Here is a 22218-nt window from a genome sequence, read left to right on the forward strand (position 1 = left end):
TTTGAAACTTTCAAGCATTTTATTATTTAAAACTTATTACTGTAGTCAACATTTTAATTACATGGAAATCAATGGCAACTAAATACGAACAGAACCGTATATAAAGATGCATCTGAAGGGATAAAAGTTCAATCTGAGCTTTGAGCTCTGATGTAATGGAAAACGGTGTTCAAGCTCGAGTAACCGTTAGCTAAAGTCGGCCCGTCTACACTCGTCTCCTTATCATTCGGAACCGAGCGCAGAATAAACGAGCTGTGTGACGATAAGGCCGGGACAAAAATAAAATAAAATCACGACTCATGTTTAACTGATCCCAGAACCAAGGAGACTAAGGCGAATCTGACCCAGAGTTTCCGGACTATAATGACTCGGACAGGTTCAACTGTCGTTATCAGCAGCATAAAGATGAGCCCCCCCCCCCCCCCCAGATTACCCATGAACCGTTCAGGAATAAAATGAATGTTGATTATGCACGTCGATGTTTTCGAGCCACAGCTAACTCGTGACCAATAACATGAGCCTTTGCTCCTTTAAACTAGCAGATAAAGAATCAACAACCGCGCAGCCAGAGCCGATTGAGGGTGCAAGCATCGTGTCGCTAACGGCGGGAGATCTTGAGACATCGGCATTAATCTTTACACACTCTGGTCTCCAGCAGTGCCTGAAACGGACACAAAAAAGGAAAGAAAAAACGAATTACTCTCAAAGGGACGGACTGTTGGTGGATGTAGCGGATCGCTCCTGTATAGAGACAGTTTGTGTATTTGGCAACTACACAAACTAAAGTGTGATCCACACCTGGTTCCTTCAGTGCTTGAGCACTTCCCACCAGCCCAGTCAGCGATTCGGCGTTCCCATTGAGGATCTCCACCGACAGGTTGTTGTTCTGCTGCTCCTCCACTATTCTCATCTGGAGCTCCTCCTGAAGTTACAGCACGGAAGATATCATGAGACACAAATGTCTTTACGACGCGACTTCTTCATTAACAGTTGATCCGAAGTGGGATTGGTGAGGCGCTACGCACCTCGCACATGACTCGGAGCTGTAATGGTAAATCCTCCACCTTCACAAAGTCGTCCTCGTCAGATTTCTGACTGGTGTTACCCGAGCCCATCTCCTACATCAAGAGCATCGATGGAATCAAAACACCCCCGCCACAATAAAAGGGGCAGAGTATCTCCCGCGGCTCGACCGGGCGATGCTGCTTTCATTCAGGAGAGCGGACTCACGTCTACGTTGACCATGACGGGGGAGTCCGTGTCGGGGCTGCTCGTGGCGTTGGACTCCTTGACGACGTCCTGGTCAGCGGTGACCTCGTGGCCGCTTCCTTCTGAGGCCGCGGCTGCCCCGAGGCCACTCTCCTCTTCAGGATGCTGGCACTCTGCCATGTCAGGGTCCTCTACTGCGGCGGCCACAGTCCCAACTGACTTGTTCATTTCTTTAAAAATAAAAGAAGAAGAAGAATATATATAATAAATGAGAAATTTGATAAGAAAAAAAAAATCAGACAAAAGCCATTTTAATATGTTTGACTGTTCCGCCGAGGAGGGACTCACCGCCGTCATAATAATCGGAAGTCCTCTGTTCAGCTTTGGCCTCCTGGGTTTCGCCGAGTGTCGTTCCCTGAAGCTCGAAACAATTCCACAGGTCAGACTAAATCACAGCGTGGTTACGAAGTTTGAGTGGATAGCGACGCTGACCTCCTGCTCCACCTGTCCGTCGGCTGAAGCCTGCAGGGACGTTTGCACGTCGACGGGTCCGACTTCAAACTCCTCCATTTCCTCCTCCTCGTTCTCGTCCTCTCCGCTGCCGTAGTTGGTCAGGGCCTGAGTTTCTGCTTTGGACAGACCTGAGAGTCACAGGACACGCGTTGCATCACTGCATGCATGGAATATACACAGGAAACTGCATTCAGGCAGAAAAACATTGAAGCGTTTAGCATTAATGTTTGCTAATATTCTGCAGAATACTACACATATTACATCCTGATGCATCTTTGAAAAAAGAAATTGTCAAACGTCATTGACACTGATGGATTACCACATCACCAAAAATCATCAGAATTCAGTCGGAGTAAATTAGCCTCCGGTATTTTATATTATTATACACATTACAAATGACATTTTGAATGTGAGAGAGAGAGATTGTGACTTTCTTTTGGGGGTCCTTTTAAATCCGTTCACTCACTGATCGAGAGAGGGATTCCCTGTCCATCCTCTTCATCCTCCTCTTTCTCCTCCTCCTCTGAAGCTGCACTGCTCCTGCTGTTCTTCCTCTCCGTTTGCAGGTAGAGCTCCTGCAGGGTGACTTCCTGCTCGGCCTCATCTTGGTCCTGGAGGAGCGAGAGGAGGGACATTATCGTTACGGACTACCGGGGATCCAAGTGCTATTGACCATTTCATTATCGGTGTTAAAGCGACTGACCTTGTCTTCATCCGTGTAGCCTGGAGAAGTTGATTTATCGTCACCAGCTACTGTATTTTCCTAATTGGGGGAATTCAGTAACACAAAGGATTGAATTAGTCTCACTCAAACACACTTCTGTGCTACAGTGTTCGTTCAGATGACCAACAATTTAAAAACAGCTTACCTTGAGGCCGTGCTTTGCCCGACTGGTTGGCTCAGTCCTCTTCTTGTGTTTGTGTTTAGCTGCCAAGGCGATGCTGCTGCTGTTGTCCAGATCCTGCATGAGCCTGAAGAAGGCGAGTTCATTGAAGAGGATCTCTGAGATCTCCACCAGGAGATCCTCCCCGCAGTCCTTCAGGGTTCGGCCCGCAAACTTACTGAGAGAGTCCTGGAGCAAAGAGGAGACGGGGGCAATATTAGGAATACTTTCATACGCTCAGACTTGTGTCACCTGCGCCGGAACACACTGCTCGTGTCACACCTGCAGGATGCCTTCCAGCTGTCCGTGGAAAAAGCGTACGAACTCCTTGCTTTCGTCGTTCTGCTGGGTGAGCGTCAGGACCATGCTGCGCACAGATGTTAACAGCTGGAGGGAGCACACCTCGTCCAGGTTCTCCTGATAAAAGAAAACATGAACATTAGTGATTTGACTCTTGAACAACCGTTTATACTCACAGCGGTGCACCCCGTGCTGATGACGTTCAACGTGAGCCGGGACGCCTTTAGTGACGACTGATTAACAAGCAGGAGTTCGGCACACGTAGACAATAGGGCTGCAACGATTAGTCGGCATAATCGATGGCCGGCCGACGTGGAAAAAAATGTGATGTGGTGACCTTCGCAATAAAACATCTTTGTGTCGAGTCTTGGCCAATCAGATTAAGTCTTCATTGGGGTTTTAGTGTCAGATTGAATGTCAGCCCGCTACATCTACTGCTGTCATGTTGCACGGTGTATCCGTATCGTTTTTAACGTACGGATAACCTTTGAGGATCGATACTTCATTAAAATAGCGCGCACTGTTCCGCGCCTACACGCATTGACTGCAAGGGGGCGGGGCTACCAAGCACTCAACAGGCAGCGCTCTCGCACAGCGAGTGGCGTCAAGTGCCGACCGTCTTCGGGCTTTAAAAAAAATATTTTTATTTGCTATGGGAAATAGTCATTAGATTAGTCGACTAATCTAAAAAATAAAAAAAATAGTCGATAGATTAGTCGACTATGAAAATAATCGCTAGTTGCAGGCCTAGGAGACAATATCCATAAATGTTCATTTCCACTTCATTTTTCTGCAGCTCCCCGTGTTGTCCTACCTTCAGGAAGGGAATGACTTCTGTCATGATGGCTTTGATCTGACGGTCCAACTGCTGGGTGTCAATCTGAGGACAGTGCACATCACTAGCTGCACCTCCTGCACACGGACGGACAGACGGAAATAATGGTATTACAGAATCCTGCAGACTTGACGAGCAACGTGGAAGACAATGATTGTGTCGCGGGTGTCGGCGCGTGGTGTACTCGGGCAGGCTCAGGTGAATGTGTACCTTCCACTGGCTCAGCGGGGTTAGCAGAAGGCTGCTCAGCACAAGAAACTTCAGCAGAGCTGGCGTTGCAGGGGTTAAACTCAGCTTTAAGCTTCATGCGCTCATACTCCCTAATCCTGGCCAGAGCTTTGTCTAAATGAATCACTGTGTTGCCTATCAGAGCAGCAAAGAAAGGAGTGAAAAAGGAGACAGAAGAGGGATACAAAAAGTTCAAACTCAATGAAAAGTGAGGAGTGTAATGGATATTAATGCGTACAGAACCAAGAACCATGCCAGCTCTTCATCACAGTCACTCCTAATCTACACTACCGTTCAAAAGTTTGGGGTCACTTAGAAATGTCTTTATTTTTCAAAGAAAAGCACTGTTTTTTCAATAAAGATAACATTAATCAAAAATACACACTATACATTGTTAATGTGGTAAATGACTATTCTAAGTGGAAACGTCTTGTTTCTAATGAAATATCTCCATAGGTGTATAGAGGCCCATTTCCATCAACGATCACTCCAGTGTTCTAATGGTACATTGTGTTTGCTAATCGCCTTAGAAGACTAATATCTGATTCGAAAACCCTTGTGCAATTATGTTAGCACAGCTGAAAACTGTTATGCTGGTGATATAAGCTATACAACTGGCCTTCCTTTGAGCTTGAAGTTTGAAGAACAAAATTAATACTTCAAATATTAATCATTATTTCTAACCTTGTCAATGTCTTGACTATATTTTCTATTCAATTTTCAATTCATTTGATAAATAAAAGTGAGTTTTCATGGAAGACACGAAATTGTCTGGATGACCCCAAACTTTTGAACGGTAGTTCATGTCCCAACATCTGAAACCCTTTTTAGCTGCCAAAAGGTCCTCTTCTAAAAAGGAAATAGTCTTCCCCATGAGACCAGCCCACACCTGTCTTGCTCCATTTCATTTAAAGGCAAAAAGCAAAAGCACTTCAGCTGAACACCAGGATGTGAAAACAGTTTCAGAGATACACTTCTACAAGCTTTACAGATAGTTTCAGCGTGCACACAGAAACTCTACCCAGGTTGTCGTTAGCAAACGGTTCCAGGTTGGAGGAGGTTGACATGGTGCTGGCATTGCCCACAGATTCTGCATCCTCCCTCTTCTTCATCGTGGCCTGTGTGAGCCTCAAGTTCTTCTCCACGACTTCCTGAAAGAAAGAAAAAAAGTTCCTGTTATGGAGGCACCATCTGAATACATTTTATACATAGAATAATCTAAATAAAATCGATACAGATGTTAATCTTAATGTGGAGAAGTTGGTCCTCTCTCAGCCTCGTCTCTTTTCATCCTCCTATGTCTCTCTTCATTCTCTGATTTTTAATTTGCCCTCCCAGCATCTTCATTGTCTTTGAATTCAACTTGACATCAAGACTTCAGAAACCAGGTCTGTAAAGAAAATAATGACCAACATCTCCCCTCGCCTGTTTTTTTGCCAGTTCAGACATGTGTTCTTTGTTCTGAGCCGACGTCCCCAGAGTTACACAAATTGGATGCCAGGCCCTTTTTCTGTCTAAAACATGCCTTTGTTCAAGAATGATGGATGGAATTTATAATTCCCCAAGCTACGAGAATGGAAAGAGAAGCCACCATTGCTGTTAATGCTATATGCTGGGAATTTAAGGGGGATGTTAGGCTGATTCTAAAGTGGATCTATGAGGAATTATCGATTGTTCTATAATTCAAACAATTGGGCGTAAAAACCTTTTTTGCCGGATGTCAGATTCAGATTATATATATATATATATAGAATTATAAATTCCATCCATCATTCTTGAACAAAGGCATGATTTAGACAGAAAAAGGGCCTGGCATCCAATTTGTGTAACTCCGGGGACGTCGGCTCAGAACAAAGAACACATGTCTGAACTGGCAAAAACAGGCGAGGGGAGATGATGGTCATTTCTTTTACTTACTGGTTTCTGAAGTCTTGATGTCAAGTTGAATGCAAAGACAATGAAGATGCTGGGAGGGCAAATTAAAAATCAGAGAATGAAAAGAGACATGGAAGGATGAAAAGAGACAAGGTGGGGGGAGGATGAAAGGAGACGAGGCGGAGAGAGGAACTAATGAAAGATGTATTGAAATGTTGTAGATGAAGCAAGTAAAAAGGGATTTTATTTAAAAGAGTAGGGGGAGGTTTGGAAATAATGATAGAGAGAAATACTCCAGTACTGGTAGATACCTTAATACGGAGTGACACACACATTGAAGATATAAGAGAACACGCATTAGAGAAGTGTAAGAATGCCACACTGAGAAGCAATAATGGGACTCTTACTGCGTCGCTGGTTCCCAAACTCTCACTGGGCGTGAGCTCAGACTGGGAGCCTGCAGGCCACACCACAGAACCAAGAGGGGGCAACTGGTCCTCAGCTGCACTCTTCTCTGCCAGGTGCCTGGTCACTATGTCCTGGAAGAAACACAGGGAGATACCAGTGTAAGGTATATAGATTATATATATACACACACACACACACATATATATATATATATATATATACGGCTCATATAAGAATTTGGGATTCAGGTTTATTTAAAAACCTGATTAAATTAATAAAGACACATTTTAAATTACCTCACAAACACACTCCATACACCAACACAAAATGAATACTAGAACAAAGGCGGAGACTTGTGTATTTCCCTCTCGTCTTCATGATTTCTCCAACTCTTCTGATCTCTTCTTTATCTTTATGGTTGAAGACATATTCCCCTCAGACGCACAAGGCAACATTGAGGCTCGCCGTGCCGTTGGGCCCTCTGCCTCCGCCGTATCCCCACCCTCTGTCCCATCAACAACTCCATTGGGCTTTACATGAGAACATGCACTGATCATCTATTTACTGCATTGGGGGGCAATGCCTGTCCAAGGGTGCTTTAAGTGCAACGAAAATACTGGTCCATTGTTGTTTCCGTTGGTCAATGGCTCAATCGCTTCCTGCTTCCTCAAATTAGCAATGGACCTGACTGCACCTCCTTTTAAGCCCGTGGGCACAACGATGCTACAGACACAATGCGGCTGCCAACTGTGCAAATGACTGGATTTAAGATTGGGCCCAGAGTCTACACCAGCCTCATGACTGGAATGTTAAACGCTTCCCTTTTCCTCCGCCTCCCATCGTCTTTAAAATGTTCGCGACAGCCCTAATTATGTCTGAAAATAGTTTGAGAGATAAATCTTAGAAATAACGACTCGCATGATCAGATAATCTGCCAGACAACTATTCTGGTCTACAGCCCAGACAAGAGCTCGCCCCATATTCCCTCAGCCTGAATATCTCCAGACGTGCTTCGTAAAGCAGCTCCACGTGTCCATACGTACCTGGAGGGAATACAGCGCCCTTTGCCGCAAGTAGTCCGTGTTGAGCAACTGCAGCTCGTGGAAGAGCTCGATGAGAAAGTGGGGACGGGACTCATTCTGGGATATCAAAGTCGCCACCTCAGAATAGATGGTCTCCCTCAGTGCCTCGAACAGGGAGAAGTCGCTGCTTGCATCTACGGGGTTCAAGCGTGAGATTTGAGTGAATACTTGCATAACCTCACGTATGAGTAAAATAAAAACAATAGTCCGTCTTTGAACGTGGAAGCTTTGCTTTACGTTAAGCCATAAGATGTCATAACCACATGATGCTATGGGTGGCGCTGTGAGTTTACCTGGTGCTTCTGTGCATGCAATTCTGTTAGAGAGGAAGGGTGTTCTCCAAGCATAGGCTGTGAGTAAGATAAATTAAAGTGACACAAAGTAAATTAACCCAAAATGAAAATGAAAAAAAGGAGGTCATGACAAATGTGGAAAAAAATTAATAGTTAAAAAGGACAGGAAAACAAACAGTGATGTGGATAATGAATGTACACAAAGAAAAAACACAAACAAAGGGAGGGGTGAAGTGGGTGCACATCTTTCACGACAAGCAGCTTAAATCCGCACCGGATGAGATGTCGTTTTTGTTCCCGAGCTTCGTTTTGCTCTCAAGTTTCTCTCGAGTCAGCTTGTCCAACAGACTCTTGTTCTGATCCTTCTGGTGAGACAGGGCTGCCCTCTTCTGGACAAAGTCTGCAGTGCTGCTAACACTGTCACTCTTGTGGCCTGTAAAATAGACAAGAAGAACACTGATGAGATGTTCCTCATTAAGACTTTGGGTACAGCAATTAATGAACAGAGGAATCTGCTCCATTTTGATACCTTCGCTGTTCTTGTTGTGCCCTTTGCTCCTCTTGCGGCGACTCTTGGGATTGGGCGTCTTGCTTCGTGAGGCCAGGTTGGCTTGTGCAGAGGCCTTGCGCCCGGCCTTAAAAGTCTTCGTGATGGTGGTGGGATCAACGGGATCAGGCATGCTGCTGAAGCTCTCCTGTGATGCCCGGTCAAATTCTTGCGGTCTGGTGTGGCGGTTGGCATAAGCGGGGGAGGAGGAGGGAGACTCCTGGGGCTCCGCTTTGGATCGATGATGCTGGACGCTGTTGTTCGCGTTGGCGGTTTTAAGCCAGCTAGACGGTCTGAAGGGTTCACATGGAAAAGGAATATATGAACAATAATGTCTACACGAATAAATAGAAACGTCTTTTCAGACAAAAGTGATGGACGTACTCTCTATCTGTGGTGCTGTTAAGAGGAGAGCGTTGCAGTGGAGGAGGGAAACTCATGTACTCTGTTTTATTTGAGGTGTTGGGGTCTAGCTGCTGCTTTGGGGGGTCAGGGATTGCCTGACTTGCGGCACCCTGAGGGAACTCGCCCATAGTAGCAGGGAAGAGTGGATATAAATTAAAGCCTGCAGAGGGAAAGAAAGGAAAACAAATACTTAAATGTGCTCATGACTGATCCAGAGAATCAAATAAATCATGACAGCGGGACTTTGGGATTTTCATTTCTCAAATATATAACCAACTAATTCAAAAGTACTAACTGAAAAATATTACTCCTTCCAGTAACGAGAACATAGACAGTGTACAACAACAATAATACACTTCTAGATTTAATCTCTTGAATATTGCTTTTTCTTGTATTGCAAAGAGGCATTGCTAAGATGTTCATAAACACAATGACCGGTTGAAGGTCAAACTTTAATTCATTTTAAAACCGTGAAGCTGCTTTTTTTAGCACATAATCACAAGCAATCTTGAGTTGATCCAAAAATAATCACTGTAAACTCTATCTTTTGAGCCTTGTGTAGATTATTTCGCTTTCTGTTGCTTCTCATGCAAACCGTTCGAGACATGTTGAGAATGTGAAGCGTATACATACTCGGAGGGAAAGGGGATAAGGCAGCAGCTGACATGCTGTTGGCTGAAGGATGCAGGGTAGAGGAGAAGGGGAGGAAGACACCGGGGGAGGCCGGGATGCCCGAGTTGGATTCCTGGGATGAGCCATGCTTCTTTTTCTGCCATCCTGCTGTTGAAGAGGAAGCCTGCTGCTGCTGCTGCTGGAGGAGGTCATTGAGGACCTGCTTCAGTCTGAAGGAAAAGTAGGACAGAATATAGAAAATATAAAAATGAACTATTTGATAGAAATCAAGAAGTGTACCGCTGTATAGTGTTTTTGCACCTTTGTACGTTGGTCTGCTGCCAGGCCAGCTGGGTGTAACACTGGTTGAGCTGGTGCATGACCAGGTGGACCTGTGGCGATGACAGGTTGTTGGGTAACGCACTGTACTGACCCGTCAGCAGGGTTTGCAACATATAAGAGAGTGTCTGTGGAAGAGAATTTTTTGTTTTAACCCTCCTGTCGCCTTCGGGTCAATATGACCCGATTCAATGTTTAACCCTCCTGTTACCTTTATATTTACTAACATATTTTACCCTTGAGGTCAATATGACCCCAGCTATTAAAATCTCCAGAAAATTATTAGAATTAATATTGTTTTCCAAGTTTAAGTGTGAGATACTTTATGTTTGTTTGTTGACTCCCGAAAGAACACCGACATTAAATATTGAATCGGGTCAAATTGACCCGAAGGCGACAGGAGGGTTAAATAACTTTCATTATTTTTAGACAGAGTAAAACAAAACAAAAACACCTAAACAAAGACTGGATAGAAAGCTATGAGTCTTTGTTGATATTTTGTAAGAGAACGACATAATTGACAATTCCACTAAAACGAAATGCAGCGCAAACGTGTGTCAATTATTGAGGTCAGTGGCCGTTCATGTGTACGGATTCGTTCGGTCCACAAACCTGCTGGTCCTGCATGAGTGTCTGACACATGCTGGTGCTGAAGTCCAGCTGCCTCTGCAGCTGGCTGACCTGTTCCTGCCACTGACCCGATCCCTCTGCGACGGAGAGCTCAGAGGCCCAGCGGAGGTTCTCCTGTCGCCGGGCAGCTCCGTGCTGGCTCGTTGCAGACTGGTTCAGACTTCTGGACGGCGGTTGCCGTTTCTGCTTGACCTTAGTCTTGTCGTGAAGAGACGGACTCCCACTACCTTCACCCGAGAAGGCTGGTGGAGGCTTCAGGTTGCTAGAAACACAACAAATTCAGTGCGAAGAGATTGTGGATTTATTATATTTATATATTGTTATTGTGCAGTGGACTTCTTTCTGCCTTCGCTCCGTCTGACCTTCCTTGATTCTTCCGGTCACTGTAGGCGCACTGGTTCCTGCTGGATGAGTAGATGTGGATGTCGTCATCAGAGCTGCTTTCTACACCTTCATCCTGCTCCTCTTCGTCCTCTGCACCCATCTCAGAGTGATATTCATCATCATCGTTACCTTCTTCATCCTCATCATCAAGGTGACAGGAAGTGGAACCCCAAGTAGCCATTGTCCTAAACACACATTGGCAAAATGGTACAAATGTTGTCGTCTATGAAATAGTTAGCGGTTTTAATCTCAACTCCAGCAACAATAAAGAAGTATAAACACAGAGAGTAATCACAGCAGCTCTTCGGATGTTTTAGCTCCGCTGAGAGCTCAGGTTGTACAATGTGGCGGATGTTCGACTGCAAAGATCTCTTATTTCACTGAATATGTTCCTAGGTGTCACAATTTCTATTCTACATTAAAAGATTTATCAAAGTAAGCTTTCAAGTTCAACGTTTCAAGTCAAAAGCAGGATCTGTGATTCTCCCCGTGCTTCGTTTCTCTTTCCCCTGCCTAGAAAATGGCAGTGGCATAAAACTAATGATCCGTTTGTTTCTTTGCAAATAACACAGCCGTCAGTGCTTAGAATCAAATCGTGACCAGACAATCAAAAGTAAAATAAAAAAATTGCAGAGTTTCATGACACATCTGAAGATAACCAAGTTAGCTGACTTCTATCATGGACTTGGTGAGACAGGCCCAGAGAGCAGCATGTCTCCTACCTTTCATCCCGACTGACGGACTGTGAGGGAGTAGCAAGGACCTCCGAGTCATCCATCCGCCGAGGAGATTCACCGAGACCTCTACGCCTCTGGTGTTCAGCCATCAGGGACTCGAGGTGCTTTCTGCGCTGTCGCAGTTCCTCCCGCAAGATCTGGTGCCGACGCATCTCAGACCACAGCTGCTGACGACACAAGAACAGAGGGGGGGGGGACGGTTAACTGTAATCTGTATGGTTCGGAATGTACCGATCTCATTGAGACGTTTGACGAGTTGTAGCCACGGGTCTTCGCAGTGTGTGCGAGGGGGAGTGTGTTACCTCATTGTCAGTGACTGAAGCAGAAGCTGCTTCTGCAGCAGTGGGATTTAACGCGGCCGAGTTCATTTGGGGTCCAGAGGAGGAGGAAGCCAGGACAGTGGCCGGAGTGGAAACTGCAACAGGAACCGTCCGCAGCAAGCCCTGCTGACTCACCGTGCTGGACACAGATGACTAGGAAAGAGACAGCAAAAAGTTAAAACTGTATATATCTATATAATTTAAAAAAAGTGAATAATTGCAACCCTTTAAAAAGGTGCCAAATTATAAGGTATACCGAGCTAAATGGTAAGCAGTCTCATACAACAGCTTTATAACAAACCCAACATTCATGAAGGTTCTGTTGTTGATATTGTGTTTATTAAACTTTAAATATTATTTAATCCCTCCATATTTGATCTAAATAGGGTGGACAAAATATTGAACAAATATTTTTCAACACTTTTTACCAAATCTGATCTTAAATCCACCTACTGTGTGTGTGTGTGTGTGTGTGTGTGTGTATCTGTGTGTGTGTAATACCTGGAGGTCAGGGCAGGCCCACTGCAGATCCTGAATCTTGCCTTGGATTTCAACGAGCCTCTGGCGCTCTTCATGGAGCTGCTTAAGCTCCAGCCTCTGCTGACGCAGCTTCTCCTCATACAGCTTCTCCCTGTGTCCAGAAGAGTTTGGATGCAATGGAAGTTAATATAATTATTAAATCAATAATAATGATATTAAATATAGTAACGATTCAAAATCGAGTCAAAACAACTGTACACATCAAGAGTGAGTTCAGACATTGAACTGTACCTGGCTTTGCTGGAGAGTGTGAGTTCTCTGGGATTCGGTTTCGATCTGTTCCCAGACGCCCCAACAACAGTAGCTCTGGTATTATTTTGTTGTTGGTGTAAAGCTTCATCCTCATTGGCTGTTGTGCCATCAGTGTCGTCACTCTGAATCCAGACAGAAACACACAATTTGCACATCGTCTAGCTTCAGATGAATGAGACGTCACGTTATGAAAGTATAAAAATAGAGTGATAGACGCCACCTCAGTATTTAATAAGACACATCAAACCTAAAACCCCTCACAGCTGTTTCAGAACAACGGTTGTATATTTTCCTATATTTTCCTTGAAGTTAACGGCGCATTATTTGTTTTCTATTCACATGACAAAGAAACAAGATCCAAAATGTCGTGTTTAATGACAAAATATTTCAGCATCTGTAACTACCAATAGAAGTTGACACAGTGAGGCATTACTTTAAATCCTTTGCCTGAAATATCAGACAGAATCATCAACTTGTGTCACTGCGTTACTATCTTGAGTCTGACATTGCCTTGACTGTAATCTATTTCCATGGGGGGGTTGGAGATTTCATTTTTTCTGATTAATCACGAGAGACCAACATAGCCGCCTGGATCCAACATAGTTTTAAATCGACAGGTGATGCGTTGCCATAACAACATACTTTGTGGCAGTAGTTTAAGAGTGAACAGGTCTACTATTTATGGTCCTATTACAAGTATGATGTAAATAAATGTATTAATCATATCAAATGCAAAAGCATTATTTGGCTGCCCGAATGCAAAACTGAGACCAGTGCGTGAACGAGTCAGATTTTTAGGGTATTTCTCCCATGGACACACGGCCTTTATTCTTGAGAGGATTTGTGTTCATGTTTCAGATCACATTGTAAATGAGTAGAAGTCAGGGCTTAACGCTACCGTTACGGACACAAATGAGGAAGGCTCGAGAAAAATAGAAAAGCGGGACCTCGATACGCCGACAAAATGGTCACTGACAAATCCCATAGCAGTGTGACAGAGGTAAATAATACCGTTTTGCCAGCCATCAAAGCAGAGTGCTGTTCATTACTTCTCCTTTCCTTCTGGCAATAAAAAAGCGATACCTCTATTCTTGCTTTGTAATCTTGAATATGGTTCTCTGGTATGCCTCACCTGAACCATGGCCACCAGCTCCTGAAGCTGCCGGAGTTTCTGCTTCGCTGTGTGCCGATGAACCTTCTGGGAAAAACCGCCATTGTTCCCCAGACTGCTCCTTCGACTGGATCCCGATGCCTCGCTGTCGGCCGCCACAGCCTGTGGCCCTTCATCATTATCTAGGTCTTCATCCTCATCCTCATCCTTCACCTGATTATAGGGGGTGTCCCTATTGTACTGGCACACTAAATGAGAGCAAAGATGAAATCTAATTAGTTTGGGAAAAACGATGTCATTGAAAAGTGTGTCTTACCCTCCTTAAGCTTTGCATTAAAACAGAACTTCAACTAGAACGGGCACTCGGTAGAGCGCATACCTTCGCCGCAGCCACATTTTGGCATTAGTTGCTTGCCAATTGGATAAAAATTGACCGCGCTATGGTAAAAAGAAGTCGTTAACCTTTTCATGACCTTGACCTTTGACCCGATCGATCCCAAAATCTAATCAAATGGTCCCCGGATAATAACCAATCATTCCACCACATATCATGCGATTCAGTTTAATACTTTTTAGAGTTATGCGAATAACACATAAACACATACAAACCAGAATGGGCACTCGGTAGAGCGCATACCTTCGCATATCACAAGATTGGGCATTGAATTATGAACATTTTGGCATTAGTTGCATGCCAATTGGATAACAATTGACCGCGCTATGGTAAAAAGAAGATTTTGACCTTTTCATGACCTTGACCTTTGACCCGATCGATCCCAAAATCTAATCAAATGGTCCCCGGATAATAACCGATCATCCCACAAAATTTCATGCGATTCGGTTTAATACTTTTTTAGTTATGCGAGGAACACGCATACAAATAAATAAATGGCGATCAAAACATAACCTTCCGCATTTTCAATGCGAAGGTAATAACAAGCTCCTGAAGCCACATTACCAACAGAAAGATTCCCATGAGGTGTAACATGGATCCCTGTACACATGTGCATGAGTGTACCGATGGCTGAGGGGATGTTGAGGCTGCGGAGGTTGGCTGCAGACCGGTTGTTGATCTCACACGAAGTGTTGAGTCTTCCTTCGCGGTTGTTGGTGACGCTGATCCTGACACTGCGCCTATTGGTCAGGCTGTTCAGGTCGGTCCAGTTCCCGCTGTGCTGCGGGTTTCTGAAAGACACAAAGTGCAGCGGCTGTTATAGATAATTCACATAGAATTGCACACGCTGTGACCTCCTGCTCATCCCACTTCAACTTGAGCCCAACAACCACCAATGCTCACATTGGCTCTGTTTAAATTAGAACGTAACCATTTCAACACAATGAACATACACAGGATGGTGGCTATTTATACAAACACACCTGATGTTTGTTATGGGCTGGCGGTTCTCCATCTCAGAGTCAAACACGACCTCAAACATAGAACCGTCCTCGGTCTCATCTTCTTCCTCTTCCTCCTCCTCGTCATCCTCCTCTTTCACATTCTCATTGACCGCATCCACCATCATATCGGAGGTCTGCTCGTAGTACTGAACCAACTCCCGCAGCTCATTCAAACGCTTGTGGACCTCCTTTAGCTTCCTGTGGAGAGTAGAAAACAACAACCAATGTGTGAAGTAAATGTAAATGTATACTAGGCTAAATAATTTAAACGGTTATGTGAGACGGCAAAAAACAATGTCTTTACAACTCCTCCCTCGACTCGATTTCCAAATACAGAGACACCTCCAGAAAAGCACCCATATAAAAAGGGTGGGGGCTGAGGTTATTGTTTAATACCACTTTAGCAAAGACTGAAACTTGTGAGCACAGGACCGGCAGGAGGTTTTGTGGCTGCTGCACGGTTACGATACACCATCTCCACTCTATACAAGATCCTGGTACTGATATCTGATCTGCCGATACAGCGGCGTGGGTTTTTGTGCGTACCTGAGCTTGTCTGTGGAATTGGAGCCGTCCTGGTGTTGTGTGCGTGGAGGATGTAAAGGAGTGGGAGCTGAGGCCCCATTAGAGCAGAGAGCAGATGGACATTGTGAAGGACCTCCCATACTCAGACTGCACCGTGTTGACAAGCCACGACCTGAGGGGAACCACATACAGTCCACCTACACTTTAGCGGAGGGGAAAACCACAGAATGTCTGCAATAAAAAGAATTCAGAAATACTCTTACATGAGTTGTTGTTAAGTGTCTGGTCTCGAAGAGAATGCAGCTCCCGCAGGATCTTGTCCATGGTTTGCTTTTTGTCTTGGAGCTCTTGGAGCTTAGAGAGTTTGGCACTGGCAGCTGTTTCCCCCGTGTCTAGTCCAGTGTGGGGACCAGATGCAGAGTGCAGGAGAGGCCTGTGTTGAGGTGGCCCGACGGCATGGGGAGACCTCGACCAGCCCACTTCTCTGGAGAGGGAAAGGCTCTCAGCCTGGCGACGGTTGTCTGGCACTGCTTTAGTCTACGAGGCATAAACAGCGGAACATTTGAACAATGAACGTGTTATCAAACTGTTTTAAAACTAACATCACAAAGTTGACATGGCTTGTCAAACGAGATGTAGACTAGGGGTGGACATGGCAACATTACAGATTATGTCCAACACATTTACGAAAATAATTATCTCCGCATACATTAATAGAATGTTGCCAACATTTGTCATAATATTTTTTTTTTTTTTAAATGCAGATCAGAAGTCAGAAAACAGTTAAATATAGAAAACATTTTTAGATGACATAATGCCATTATTTAAGTAGGCTATAGCAGCCCAAATGCAGTCTACTGTACCCGAGAATCATGTAGCTGGTTGTGGAACCGCTGGATCAAATCGTTCAACTCATCATTCAGCTCTGATGTGATGCTCAGGCCTGAAACGCTGCCCGTGGTTTCTGTGACAACTAATGACAACAACATGTCAAATTAATTCAACATACAGCAATATTATTTTTTTGTGTCGTTTGTTTATTTCTTTGAATCACCACATTTGATTTCAAGTGACATATACTGTTCTCATATTTTTCACATAATTTAGTTCCTGCAATTATATTTTGCTTAAAATGTTTCCAACTGAGGTGACATTAATGCCTCTCGGTCTGGAATAAAATTAATACATACACTACTTTTTCATTCTAAAAAATATTGGTCTGCACTTGATTGTGAGTGTGTTAGTGTGCAACTTACCAGTGTCTTCAATCACAGCAAGTGCTTGCTCCGCACTGTCCTGCATGGCCATTATTGCTTCCTGTCTGCCCTGCAGGGCCCGGAGCTGCTCCTGCTGTTCCAGCATCTTCTTCAGCAACTCGTGCTGCTTACGCAGATTCTCGAGCTCTTCCTTCTGGTCAGCTCGCACCGTTTCTTGCCTACCGCCCTGTAAAATTCACATCGACAAAAGCTTTACAAACACTCACTTGAACAAAATGACACACAACAACAATAACAGTGTTGCATTTCTTGTTTTCATGTCTGAATTTTAAACGAAAAATACTATTAACTAATTATAATGGCTATGTGTAATGCAAGAGAGACCTACTCTTCATTTTGGGGAAACGGTCAACAAATGTACACACCGTTGCATTTGAGGCATCCGAGGAACGGACTTCAATGTTAAGAGAAGTGCTCTCAGCTAGTGAACCCGAGCCCACTGCAGAGTCCAGGGTCCCTGCATCATCCTTGTCATCCTTGCGCGTCTATATAGTGGGAGAAAGAGCAAGAGACGGTTCATTTTCAAAATCACTGAAAAGTAAAATAATTGATTTTAAAGCAGGTAGTAAGCTACTTTGTAATTGATAACAATTCAACATGCCATATGTTTCCCAAAATGCTCCGTAGATGAGAATGCCTGCATGCTCAAGCTTATTAAGTGTGTGGGAATACGGGTAGTAAAAACACCTGCAGGGAATTTAAGTCTGCACAACAACAAAATATTGTTTCTAGAACATACTACAATATAGTTCAAAGAAATTCTAGAGTCAATTTAAAGTAATATCAAACCCAAAACAAAGCCAACCTGCAATAGAAAGAAGCATGTTACTGAACGAGACATGACTTGACCGTTGGCCACAGAGAGAGACGGCCATTAAAAATATATAAGAAACAAGCTGCCGCGATAATGACACACGCTGGTTACATTTCAACCAGTTAACAAACAAGCTTTCCCACAAAAGACAACTTGTTTTTTGGACTGAAAATATCCACCCTCGTCTGACACCACGAGAACAAGATCAATTTAGAAGAAGAGAACAAGCGAACAAACTAACCAGCATGTTCTGCAGGAACCGTAAATAAGACTCTCCTGCTCCTTGAGGTGGTCAATGAGATGGGAGAGACGCTCCACGTTGGCCGGCACATCGTTCTTCTCCACCAGGTCGTCCCGCATGGAGCTGGCCTTACTGATGTACTCCCGGATCTGTACCAGTTTGCTCACCACCTGACACCGTGCAGAGAGAGAGAGGAGGGTGGTGTATGGGCGTGGGTTTCAGGAGAGTAAAATAAAAGAAGTCAGGAGAAAGACGTAAACGTACGGTAAGCGAGCATTTGCAGCTACGCCTCAGATTGGGCTAAATGAAGGCAGGAGGAGGTTGGGCACAAAACTCACTGGGCACCACGGGTGGCTTATTTATAAATTGCCCTAAATACAGCCTAGTTTCAGCTGCACTAGCTCTCCCTCACTTTCATCCTAGTTCTGGTTTCACAGAGTAGCCTGGAGGAGTGCAGCGATACAAAGACACTGCCATGTGCACACGTGAAAAGGGACTCATTATATAATTAAATGTGAAATAATGTCTTTCTAACCAGAATGTGTACACTTAAACCTTCAATATCTGATCTTTGTGGATTATTGGGGGCAGCGGAGGTTGTCTACATAACCACATATAATTCACCAGCTACTCACTAACTGTGTATGTCTGCTGTTTGGTGCCAAGTAGGCCGTGTAAAGGTTTTTAAGAGCTTTTTTCACTGAAGATTGAACCAAAACTTGAAAGTTATGGACAAGACAACAAACCCATGAGCTGAAACTCACTATAGAGCTCCATGTAGCCAAGGGAGAGCAGCAGAACCAGGTGATAAGTCTTTGTAGGTCCATCACTACTAGCAACCGCGTTCTCATTCTCACTGTGTTTAAGTGTCATTTGATACACGGTTACAACAAAAACATAAAGTATAGTCACTTTAACTTAAATGCTGCACATCTCCAGGCCTCTTATCAAAAGATAAACATAATTTGACCATGCATTTATTTGGTTGAGTTTCTCAGAAACTGAAGTTAACATTGGTATGGCACTGAAAGGCGATGAGAGCGTGGACAGTCATGGTCCCCAGAGGATGAATTATATGAACGTTGGTGGTCATTTGACTTTTCCTCGAGCACCACCAGCAAGTTAAAGTGTTCACACATTCAGTAAAATATCTCAGCATTTACTTGATGGATTGACGTCAAATTGTATAAGTGCGCTTATGAAACCAACGCCTCGCTCCCCAGACTACAAGGTATCAAGTGGCAGTTAGACAGGAGTCAGAGCCGACCAAAAACATGGCAACAATAAAACAAAATGTTACCTGGCTGCTGTCTATTCTCGGCTCTCTGCTGTATTCTCTGTGCGCTAGGGGTCCTCTCTCAGTGCCACCACGGCTGGGCCTCGGCGTATCCTTGGTAGGAACCGCAGGGGTTAACATATCCCTGAATCCGGGGCTTTGCTTCTTAGTTTCCTTGGCGATAGCTGGTGTGGCTGGGGCAGATGAGGAGGGAGGGAGCAGCTGCTTGCTTTTGTTAGTGTTGACATGCAGAGGTAGGACATTGTAGGGTTTCTTGTTCTCTCCAGCTAACTGCCGCTGGTTGTTGGCAGCCGTGGCACGCCCCTGGGAGTCACTGCCGATGCTCCTCTGAGTAAGAAAAGCAGATACGAGTCAGACAACTCACCAGCCAAGTCTCTGGGTATTGACTTTTAATATCTCATATACTGTAGGAATTTGGTTTGTTTGACTGTGGGATAAACTGCAGGATTTCTACTCCATGTTCTTGAGATTGCACAAAAGGCACGAGTTAAACATGAGACCAGCCGCGAAAAGCAATATACAATCAGCAGAAATGAGCATTAAACACACATGTGCTTGTGCCATGCTGGCCCAAAACATAAATCAGAGCAGTGACCTGTCCATAAAGATGTTGTTCGACAGCCCAAGTAGTGGGACACAAAATATGCATTGTATCTTTAAAGTCAAATATTGCATACAATGTGATCCAAGGAATATCATACTTGCAATACTAAAGAATAACAACAACACAACATTTTAAAATGTTAAACTGTGTTTTGTGTTGCTCCCCATCTAACCAACAGCTGGACAGTCCTCTTAAAATGGCCACAACAAATGCAACTTGACGTGTAGATCCAACAGCGGTCAGTTATTGTCAATGCTGACATAACTGATGCTGTTATGAGTTTGTCAAACCATCAGCTCATTGTGATATCCATGTCCACAGACTAAGCTACAGGCCACATATGTATTTATCTACCACTATGACATACATGCCACCTTGTGTAAAAAATAAAAACACACCCTTGTGTGCCTGGGATGTGAAGTAACAACAACATATTGACCCCACTCAACATAAACAATTCATGATGGTACAGCAGCTTCTTACCTCATCCAAGTCTGTGAAATTGATTCTCTGACGCAGCTTGTCCAGCTCGGTCTGGTCCGGGACAGACATCTGGGTGGTGTATTTGAAGTGGGGAAAGGAATGAGGGGTGCGTGCTCTCCTGCGACAGGCCCCAGGGGTGGACTCTGGCGAAATATCATTAGTCAGGCGGCTCTCCACCAATGAAGCCGACAGCTTCTTCTTGTTCTTCTCTGAAGCTCGGTTGGCTTTCTTCTGCTGAACACCCCAGTCCTGATCAACCGCAAATACATATAAAATAATGATTATACATGTTTATTTTAAATCGGGACTGATGCATATTAAAAACACGCCGTGGTATTAATAAGACAGAACGAAAAACAAAAGAGAAAATTGAATTTTAGAGTTTGATTTCCGAAATTACAGTTGGTAGTTGGCTGGATAACAAACAGACAGTTTTGAGAAAACTACTTTAGTGTAACGTGAAATAAGAGAGACAGTCAATCATCTTCTACAAAGGTTGTGATGAGCCCTCACCAGATTGTTAAGTCTATCCTCCAGACTGCCATTGGTTACAGTCCAGTTGTGCAGCTCTTCTGCACTTTCATCAAAAGGAGTGCCTCCGGTTGCCATGTCGCCCACTTACAGCTTAACTCACGAAAAGAAAAACATGCATACTGATCATAAAAAAGAACAAACGGTTATACAAGCAATAAAAACACGAGACGAAAAGGACATGTGGCAGTCAAGGAAACAGCTTGCTGGAATTCACAACAAAGGAGAGAGACTGATCACCAAACAGGACCGCAGAACAACAATCACCTTCCCCAATGTTGACAAAGTAAAACAACAAGAAAGAAAAGGTCATTTCAGAAGAAAAAAAGGGACGATAATAATAACGTACGGTTGACGTTCATTAGATAGATACTGATACGACTAGTAATGCTAATGTTAATATCGCAGAAAGGTTTGTATGAACTATTATGACTGACAATTACATTATAGCGTCAACATGCGTCATTGTTTTTCGTTCACTTTAACTAACCGTGCACTCTCCGATCGCGACCCTCTTGTAAACACACCAGTAAATCGACGATGTGGCTACTGGCTGTTTTGTGACCTCTTCCGTTGCCGTTAGCGGCCGTTGGTGGGTTTCGAGTGTTGCGATTTATGCGCGTGGCCCGCTCGGATTCCCGGGAAAAAACACAATGCGCAAGTTAGCGCGAGCTTTCCGTTCCTGCTCGCCGAAGTGACACGAGCTTAGGTTAGTTTAGCGGGCAGAGGAAGCAAAACGCTGAGCACATGAGTGTTAAAGTTGCGCAAAAACTTTACTAGTTTAACATTTCTGACCTAATTCGGAACTATAATCGCCATGGCAACACGCAATACCCCCCCCCCCCTCAAATCTGCACCAGCTAGCTAACCCGCTGGTGGACGTTGCTTCAATTCTCTATCGATAGAAACACCACGACTAGCGTTGGTTTGTGTCCACCAACAAGACGATATGCTAACGAGCGGAGAAAGTTACACACACAAAGCTGAGGTTAACGATATCTCGCTAATGCTAATAATACCTAGCTCGCGAACAGCTGCTAACTTTGAATGTCACCATGGAAGTTGAAGCAAACAAGCGTCTCGGCATTAAATCTGAGCTCCAAGCTCAAAATGACGTCGGTAAATTCCCCGTGCTGGGGTTTGAAAACTGTCGTGACTAACCCACATTGACGTTAGCTGACGACGAACGCTGCAGGTTTAAATGCTGGCTTCCATGTCATTTAAAACTGCACTTGCTAAATTAACCTAGCTTACAATTTAAGACAGGGAACGTTGGCATTACCATGCAGAGGGGAAGTGAAGGAGATGACGTCCCCTTTGTATACTTCATATACTGCTGGTGAGATTGTTTACAAAATCTCTCTGATTCTGGTAAAAGCCATTTGATCAATAATAACGTCTCGTAGGTCCCAAAACGCAGCTCCTCATGGATGTGATCCTGGCCTGTCATAAACCATCCCATGCAGCAGGGGGCAGTATCCACGAGCTGTTCATGCTGGCTACGAATCGACCGGAGCACGCGTCACGGCCGGAAACCATAATAT

At 44.3% G+C, this 22218-nt stretch overlaps 1 protein-coding gene across 1 annotated transcript; it reads right to left on the minus strand.

Annotated features, from left to right (window-relative positions):
- pcm1 (pericentriolar material 1) lies at nucleotides 1-22104 on the minus strand. The gene is given in 41 exon segments (XM_056409149.1): nucleotides 1-661; nucleotides 799-922; nucleotides 1026-1118; nucleotides 1231-1439; nucleotides 1558-1624; nucleotides 1702-1850; nucleotides 2189-2333; nucleotides 2426-2485; nucleotides 2592-2795; nucleotides 2889-3023; nucleotides 3721-3818; nucleotides 3952-4104; nucleotides 4991-5120; nucleotides 6252-6383; nucleotides 7296-7468; nucleotides 7628-7684; nucleotides 7902-8060; nucleotides 8157-8467; nucleotides 8559-8739; nucleotides 9213-9421; nucleotides 9513-9658; nucleotides 10143-10422; nucleotides 10523-10729; nucleotides 11267-11448; nucleotides 11584-11754; nucleotides 12103-12232; nucleotides 12373-12515; nucleotides 13526-13752; nucleotides 14523-14689; nucleotides 14882-15100; nucleotides 15449-15599; nucleotides 15691-15964; nucleotides 16291-16400; nucleotides 16684-16870; nucleotides 17070-17189; nucleotides 17760-17791; nucleotides 17794-17929; nucleotides 19060-19383; nucleotides 20144-20392; nucleotides 20657-20772; nucleotides 21957-22104. Coding segments are annotated over 40 exon segments (6366 nt in total). The 5' UTR covers nucleotides 20753-20772; nucleotides 21957-22104; the 3' UTR covers nucleotides 1-635.
- Between the last annotated feature and the right edge of the window lie 114 nt (nucleotides 22105-22218).

The sequence above is a fragment of the Pseudoliparis swirei genome, chromosome 24 (genome assembly GCF_029220125.1).
Source record: "Pseudoliparis swirei isolate HS2019 ecotype Mariana Trench chromosome 24, NWPU_hadal_v1, whole genome shotgun sequence".
Classification (NCBI taxonomy): Eukaryota; Metazoa; Chordata; class Actinopteri; order Perciformes; family Liparidae; genus Pseudoliparis; species Pseudoliparis swirei.